Below are 8,412 nucleotides of genomic sequence, written 5' to 3' on the forward strand. Positions count from 1 at the left end.
ATGTATAGGCAAAGAGAAAGTTCAATCTGAAGAAGCCATGTGCAAAGGCACTGAAACATAGAGTACTCAGAGAACTAAAAGTAGCTGTTTTTAAATTATTATTTATTGTAGTAAGAACACAACATGAGATCTACCCTCCCAACAAATTCTGAAGTATACAATACAATATTGTTGCCTATAGGTACAATGTTCTACAGCAGATCTTATTCATCTTGCTTAACTGAACCGTTAAGCCCGTTGATTAGCAACTCCCCATTTCCCCCTCCCCCTAGCCCCTGGCAATCACCATTCTACTCTTTGATTCTATGAATTTGACTCTTTTAGATACCTCATAAAATGGAATCATGCAGCATTCATCTTTCTGTGACTGGCTTATTTCACTTACCAAAACGTCCTCAAGGTTCATCTATGTTGGTGCATATTGCAGAGTTTCCTTCTTTTTTAAGGTCATTGTGAATAGTGCTGCAAGTAGTGTGATTTACAACCGCATAAACTACAAGGGGGAGGAAATAAGGCTGGATATAATTGTTATGGGCCAGATGATTATTTAAAATAATAATTATTATCTTTATTAATATTATATATTATTATTATCAGGCACTTAGTAAGTACTAGGCACTGAGCTTTATATATGTTACCTCACTTGATCTTCATGATAACCTATGAGGTAGATATTATTTTATTATCTCCATTTTACAAATGAATAAACTGAGGTTAGCCCAGAGTCATATTATTAGTACTGGTGGAATAGGGATTTTAACCCATATTTGTCTAGAGCCCCACTCTTTGGCACCATGCTTTGTATGTTATGCTCTGAGTTTACAGTTTGTCCTGTAAGGTAAGGGCAACTTTAATATTTAAGGAGGAAAGTGACAGAACTTTCCCACATACCCACCCCCAACCTCCACTACTCTGATGGCAATGGACAGGCAGTATTACAGGAAAGTAAAATTATATCCAGAGTAACCAGTAAGAAAACTGTTGCAATAGTTCAGGGGTATTGGGGATAAAGGAGGAGAAGACAAAGATGAAAGTTTAGATTTTATAAGATTTGGTCATTAATTATCTGGGGGAAATAAAGGAGAGAGTGGAAACTTGGGAAACTGGGTATATAGTGGTGAATTCTGCTTAGATATAGAATATTAGAGAATAAGGTTTTGGGGAAAATGAGTCCAGTCTGGGTACATTCAATTGGAGATACTCATAAACTCTTTAGCGTAGCAGTCTTGCTGTCTCAACCTCAGGAGAGAATCATGTGCCAGAGTTATGGCTTTAGGAGTCACTGGCATGTATCTGTATTGAAAGAACTGGACTGCAATAGATTGATCAAAGCAGGTGTGCAAAATGAGAACAGAAGAATAAGGTGGACAGAGGATGGAATCCTAAAAAAAAAACAAAAAGAACTTAGATTTAGAATCCAGGCCTAGGAAGAGAAAACTGAAAAGTAATGGTCAGAGAGTAAGAGTACCAGAAGGAAGAAAGGTCATGGAAACCAAGGAGGAATCAAATTTCAAGAAAGAAAGCGTAGCCAATGGTGATTTAAAAATTATGTGGCCAATAAGATTTTTACTATCACTTTTAAAAATTCCAAGCAGCACCATGGTGGGAAACAAAGAATAATTATCAATTTCCATCTTCTTCCCTACAGAATCCTTACTTTGGATATTTTGGATATCATGGATTTGGGGGCCGTCCTCCTTATTATTCAGAAGAGATGTTTGAACAAGATTTTGAAAAACCAAAAGAAAAAGATCCTCCTAAAACAGAGAGTCCAGCCACTGATCCTTCGGTTAATTCAACAGTTCCTGAAACTAATTCTACCCAGTCAAATGCACCCAATCCCAGAGGGAGTCAGGGTGGAAATGACACCAGCCCAACAGGAAACAGTGTCCAGGGGTCTAACACTGTGAGCAATCCTACAGCTCAAAACAGCCCTGCAGTAAATGTTTCAGGCCAGGGAGTTCCAAGAAGTCAAACCCCACGGGGACCAAGTCAGACAAATATTCATGAAAATTATCCAAATCCTAACATCCCTAGTTTTCCTGCAGGAAGACAATGGCGACCTACTGGCACCGCTACGGGGCACAAACGTAATGGGCCTTTTTACCGAAATCAACAAATTCAAAGGGGTCCCCGGTGGAAATCCTTTGTTTTGGAAGGCAAACAAGCAGTTCGCCCAGGATATCCAATATACCGCAGAGCTTATGCTTCCACTGCAAGAGGCAACTCTCCCAATTATGCAGGAAATCCAGCAAATTTCAGAAGAAAGCCTGAAGGGCCAAATAAACACCCTGTGGGAACCAATGTTGCCCCTCTGGGTCCCAAACATGGTACTGTTGGCCACAATGAAAACATCCAAAATCCAAGAGAGAAGCCAGTAAGTCAAAAAGAAGGAATAGTCATTCCTACAAGGGATCCAAGTGGCCCCTGGAGAAACTCTCAAGACTATGGAGTTAATAAATCAAACTATAAACTGCCTCACCCTGAGGACAACATGCTAGTCCCAAATTTTAATTCTATTGGTCAACGTGAAAACTCTTATTACCTGAGAGGAGATTCCAGAAGAGCTCCAAATTCTAATGGACAAACCCAAAGCCAGAATTTGCTCAAAGGGATTATTTTAGAGCCAAGAAGAGTTCCATATGAGTCAGAAATTAATCAGCCAGAATTAAAGCACAGTATATATCAGCCTGTGTACCCTGAGGGATTTCCTTCCCCTGCAAGGGAACATTTTAATGCTGGAAGAAATACTTGGAACCAACAAGAAATCTCTCCACCTTTTAAGGAAGATCCTGGAAGGCATGAAGAACACTTACCTCATCCTTCCCATGGCTCTGGAGGACGTGTTTATTACCCTGACTATAACCCCTATGATCCCAGGGAAAACTCACCATACCTTAGAAGTAATACATGGGCTGAAAGAGATGATTCTCCCAATACAATGAGGCAACCTGAAAATCCACACTATCCCATGAATACTCCAGACCCAAAAAAGACAATCCCTTATAATGAAGAAGACCCAATAGAGCCAACTGGAGATGAATCTTTTCCAGGACAAAGTAGATGGAGTGTGGCGGAGTCAAGCTTTAAAGGAGACCCAACAGTTAGGCACTATGAAGGCGAGCAATATACCTCAAATCAACCAAAGGAATACCTTCCCTATTCCTTAGATATTAATCCATCAAAACCCAGGAAGGATTTCCTTTATGGTGAATTTTACCCCTGGAGCCCAGATGAGAATTTCCCATCATATAATACAGCTCCCACTGAACCGCGGCCAGTGGAGAGCAGGGGCTATTATGCTAATAATGCCGTTGGACAAGAAGAAAGCACTATGTTTCCTTCTTGGAATTCCTGGGACCACAGAATTCAAGCCCAAGAGCAGAAAGAAAGAAAGCCATATTTTAACAGAAATTTCTGGGATCAGCCAACAAATTTACACAAAGCCCCTGCTAGTTCACCATACCAGAAGGAGAACAAGCCTTATTCCAGTGACTCCCCAGCTGGGCTTCAGAAAAATCCAATATGGCATGAAGGTGAGAATTTGAATTATGGCATGCAGACCACTAGGTTAAATTCACCAGAAAGAGAACACTTGGTTTTCCCAGACTTAATTCCTCCAAGTTACCCAGCAGTTCAAAAAGGAGCACATTTATTTCACCTAAGCCAGAGAGGCCCTTGCTGTGCTGGTGGCTCCACAGGGCCCAAGGACAATCCACTTGCTCTACAAGACTACACTCCATCTTTTGGTCTTGCACTAGGGGAGAACCAAGACACCAGCCCTGTGTATATAGAAGACAGTCAAACTACGCATGTAAGACATACTATCTCCCCGACAAGCATCCTAGCTGGCCAAAGAAACAGCTCAGAGAAAAGACTGCCTGGAGAAAGTCAAAACCCAAGTCCTTTCAGAGATGACATGTCCACTCTGAAGAGGAACACACCACGTTCTATAAATCAGTTGGGCCAAAGGGGAATTATGCCCTTTCCCGAAACCAGTTCCCTTCAATCAAAGAATACACCTTGCCTCAAAAGTGATCTTGGAGGAAAAGGAAACATTTTGGAACAAATATTTGAAGGCAACCAGCTCAATGAAAGAACTGTTGATCTTACTCCTGAGCAGCTTGTTATTGGTACACCTGATGAAGGTCCCAAGCCAGAAGGAATTCCAAGTGAAGTGCAAGGAAATGAGGGTGAAAGGCAGCAGAGACCATCTAGCATCCTACAGTTACCATGTTTTGGCTCCAAATTAACAAAGTATCACACCTCCAGCACTGGAACTCCATCTAGCATTGGAAGGCAAGGCTCATTTGATGGGGATCCAATTATGCCTACTGAAATTCCTAACTCACTGGCTGAGTTAGCTACCAGGGCACAGTTTCAGAATATAAATGTAGACCCACTTAATGCAGATGAACACACTCTATTTGATTCTCTTCAAGTAGGGACCAATCCACAGGACCAGGTGCAAGACTGCTTACTACTTCAGGCCTAGGAATTATCTCAATCAAGCATTCTTTGGGGAAGGAAAATACCTGCTATTCTACAGTGGTTTCCAGACATTCTTCCCCCAAGATTTGATAAGTATCTCACCCTCTTGGTTATCCTTAAGTTTTTCCCCATTCCAGCAATAGGAGGTTGGGGCTCTGGGAGTTGCTAGATCTAGTATTGTCACCAATTAGCACACACTTAAAAAAAAAACAAACAGGAAGGCTATGACCACCAGTGCCTTGAAACTTGGAAGCCACTTGTCTGGATTAGTTTCCCTTTGCTTGCCGAATCTTCCTTTTTCTCTCAAGGTTCCATACTTGCAAAATTGTCTGGTTTTGCAAGACAGAAAAGCAGATGAATTTTCCATTTTATGTATGGAGATCTATACATCAATATAACCCTAATGCACTCACTGTACTTTTTTTTTTTCTCATGTTGGTCTTTGTCAGGTTTTTTTTTTTTCCTGGTTAATATTCTCTTTTGGAATTTTTTCTTCTACTACCTCTTTCTTTACCTTTATCATTTCCTTTTTTCTCTTCCTTCCTTCTTTTCTTTCTTTCAACCATTCTATGTTTAGCTTTCTATTTTTTCCTTCCCCATCTTTCTCTATCACTTCTTATATAATAAGCTATCTTTAACCATCACTAGTCTTTACATCTACTTTCTCCATATGTCTTCCTCTCTTTTCACCTTTCTGTTCTGTCTCCCAATGTATCACTTGTCAATCAATCTCTTTCTCTGACTCCTTTCTTCCCTTCCATTTATCTTTTTTCCCTGCTATACCATTTGCATATCTTAAGACTGCCCATCTCACTCCCTCTTTGTATTTCCTCTAAATTCTATCCCAATTTTTCTCTTGGCCCAGCCTAACCATCATTGTAGAATGTATTTTGGAAATAGTAGACACTATTACCTACTTTTATTTTTAATTTTCTTATGGCCTTTACCAGGTAGACACAACTCAGCCAGAGGAACACATTCAAGAAGAAGAACGGGGGAAGAGAGAATATTTACCCAGAACTAGTAGCCTGGAGACAAGACTTAGGAAGGTAGAGAGGGAAGAACTCCCCCTCTTCGACTGAGCATCAGATAAAAAGAGTAGGACTTGCCATACCCCATCACCAACTCATAACCTGCAAGATCTAGAGAATATATTGGGGGTAACACTATCCCAATCCAATAAGAGAAACACTCAGTGGTTAATTTCTTTAGTAGCCCAGTGTAAGTGATCCTACCGCTGTATGCTACTACTAACATATAGACTTATTCTTCATGCCCTGGTAGAATTATTCACAGACACACTTCCTTTGTATCTTGATTAAATAGTGTAAATTATTTTGTAAAGTAGATATTTCTATACTGCCTTGCTTAGAATACATCTAGGTATTTTGTTTTGTTTTTAACAATGGCACTTCGGCCTACTCTCTGTATATTCCTTCCTAGAGAGGAAGAATTCTCTGAATTATCTAGAAAGTTACCTTTTAGCTCTTAGGAGTTTATTAGGAGAAAAATTCCTGGGACAGATTTCACAAGAAGACAATAAGAAAATATGTTGAAAACTTCCTGAGGATTCTTGTCCTTTGAGTCTTCTCAAGTTCCTGGCGCAGTGTCTTGCACATAGTAGATAGCTTATAAATATTTATTGACTGGTTTTAAAACAGCTTTTGAAGCTCCCACGAAAATAGCACAGTGTGCTTGTCCTGTTGGTAAACCATCTGGGATGCTGAACAAGCCACCACACTCTGTAGCTTTACATATTCAACAACATTTGCATTGTGGAATCTCAGGGTAAGAAGGGATCTTAGAGGTAGATTACCTAGGCCAGTCAACTCGGTGCTTAAATCCACCACCGCCACCACCAGATTTTAATCACACACTGAAAAATTATTAACTTATTCTATATAAAACTGTCTCTTAAGAATTATCCTCATCAAAATAAAACTACATTGTTATGTTTCATTACTATTTTCCAAATGATTTTTAAAATCTAGATATGAATACTTTCACTGTAAAATACTCATTCACTTCAGTATTTCATCAAAATGCATGGATCATATATTTCTTTTGGCAGATATGTCAATGGATCTTCATCTACAAGGCACCACAGCTTTAATTTATCATCTCAGACCTCTGTAATGTAAAATGCAAAAGCACAGGGGGACAAAAATATCTACTGAATTTGAGAATATAGAATGAAGAAAAGGGGGGAGGAGACATCCCTGTAGAAAACGACTCTTCCTCTTACCACCATAGGTATTCTTCCATAAACCTGGATACCAGGGCTAAGTTCCTTACAATAAAAAACTTATTCTGTGTGCCCTTGCTAAGTTATTCATTAAGCTTTTAAGGTCAGCTCTAAGATGAAGGTGCATACAGTGGGGATGGCAGGCTCTGAAAGTGATCCCCTCTTGCCTCTAGTGTCCCCATCCCACCACCGTGGCCCTATTTCTATGATGAGTTCCTATGTTTAGTGGTCATCACCTGCTGATTCTAAAATAGCTGGATATATCCTAGTGATGACTTCAGTTGATAAATTAAATAAGAAGAAAATAATATCTGAGGATGACAAACAAAGGAAATAATCCAGCAAAGCTAACACACACTTGCCTTATAAGCTTTTCTGTCTCACAGCCTATAATAGATTTCTCTAAGGGGTGGCTGGGCATTGATCCAGTTAGCTGGAGGAAGTCCTTTATTTTTTCACTTTGAGCAAGAAGCAAAATAGGATGATGAAATATAGGGTCAAACCACCTCTGAAAACTCAGCCTAGTAGCCCTTATCACAGAGATTCTTCCCTGGCTTTTTGGATCCCCTGAACATTATTTATTTTAGTCACTCATATCAGAGTCTTAAATTTATACATCTTTAAAGAAAATTCACAAGACGTGCCATGTGAGTTACTTTTATCATTTGTTTTGACATGACTCTGCCCTCACTTAACCTAGTCTCCTTTGGTCGTGACCTGAAGGACCCTAAAGAAGATTCATCTTGTCTTCAGGAAACCAAACTTTATTTCTAAAAGCCAAAAAGGGAACCAGATATGTAGGACTTGAAGTCAACAGCTCTGTCCTTCCTTCACAAAACCTCAAAGGTTTCACTGTGACTCAGACCAAGTACACAACTAAAACTCAGAAGAAAACTGCACTTGACAGGAAAGAGGTAATCACCGTTTAATAATGGGTTATAGCTATTGGTTTTGTCCACCTGTTCTTCCATGCCTCTGCACCTCATCCCTAGCCCAGTAACATCAGCCACTGGATCTTTTTCTCTGCCTTTGAATTCATAGCCAATAAACAGGATTCAGCTGGTAACAAACAGAATAGCATGCTGAAAGAGCAGAATTCTTCAAATAAAGGAGCAAAGAGGAAACTAAGCTGTAATTCAACACAGATGTAACTGTGAAATAGATGAAGCTGCCCTCAATGCCCCATCACCTTCCCAGTTAAGGTCCTCTGCTATCACAGTGCCCCATTTCATCTCCCTGAGGACACAGCACCCGCACCCTCCATTTCTGTGCTTCGTCAAAATGGGACAGTAGGGGCTCCCCGAGTGGCGCAGTGGTTGAGAGTCCACCTGCCGATGCAGGGGACGCGGGTTCGTGCCCCGGTCCGGGAGGATCCCACATGCCGCGGAGCAGCTGGGCCCGTGAGCCATGGCCGCTGAGCCTGCGCGTCCGGAGCCTGTGCTCCGCAACGGGAGAGGCCACAACAGTGAGAGGCCCGTGTACCACAAAAAAAAAAAAAAAAAAAAAAAAAAAAGGGACAGTAATTTCCTCTGTACTTATCCAAATAACCATGCCTCATTCTTCTCTGCGCTGTATACAGCTGGTATTTGCTATGGTTAGCCTGGCAAAAATATTCCTTCTCAAGTGTTGGTTAATATGTGGTCCTCCCAAATCATCCACCATGCCCTTAAAGAGTG

At 40.6% G+C, this 8,412-nt stretch overlaps 1 protein-coding gene across 1 annotated transcript; it reads left to right on the forward strand.

Moving 5' to 3' along the window:
* The first annotated feature begins 1,559 nt into the window (after positions 1–1,559).
* On the forward strand, positions 1,560–4,495 carry ENAM (enamelin). The gene has a single exon (XM_030877801.2). The coding sequence runs from the start codon at positions 1,715–1,717 to the stop codon at positions 4,493–4,495; it is 2,781 nt and encodes a 926-aa protein (XP_030733661.2). The 5' UTR covers positions 1,560–1,714.
* The last annotated feature ends 3,917 nt before the right edge of the window (positions 4,496–8,412 follow it).

Source organism: Globicephala melas, chromosome 5 (genome assembly GCF_963455315.2).
Source record: "Globicephala melas chromosome 5, mGloMel1.2, whole genome shotgun sequence".
NCBI classification, from domain to species: domain Eukaryota; kingdom Metazoa; phylum Chordata; class Mammalia; order Artiodactyla; family Delphinidae; genus Globicephala; species Globicephala melas.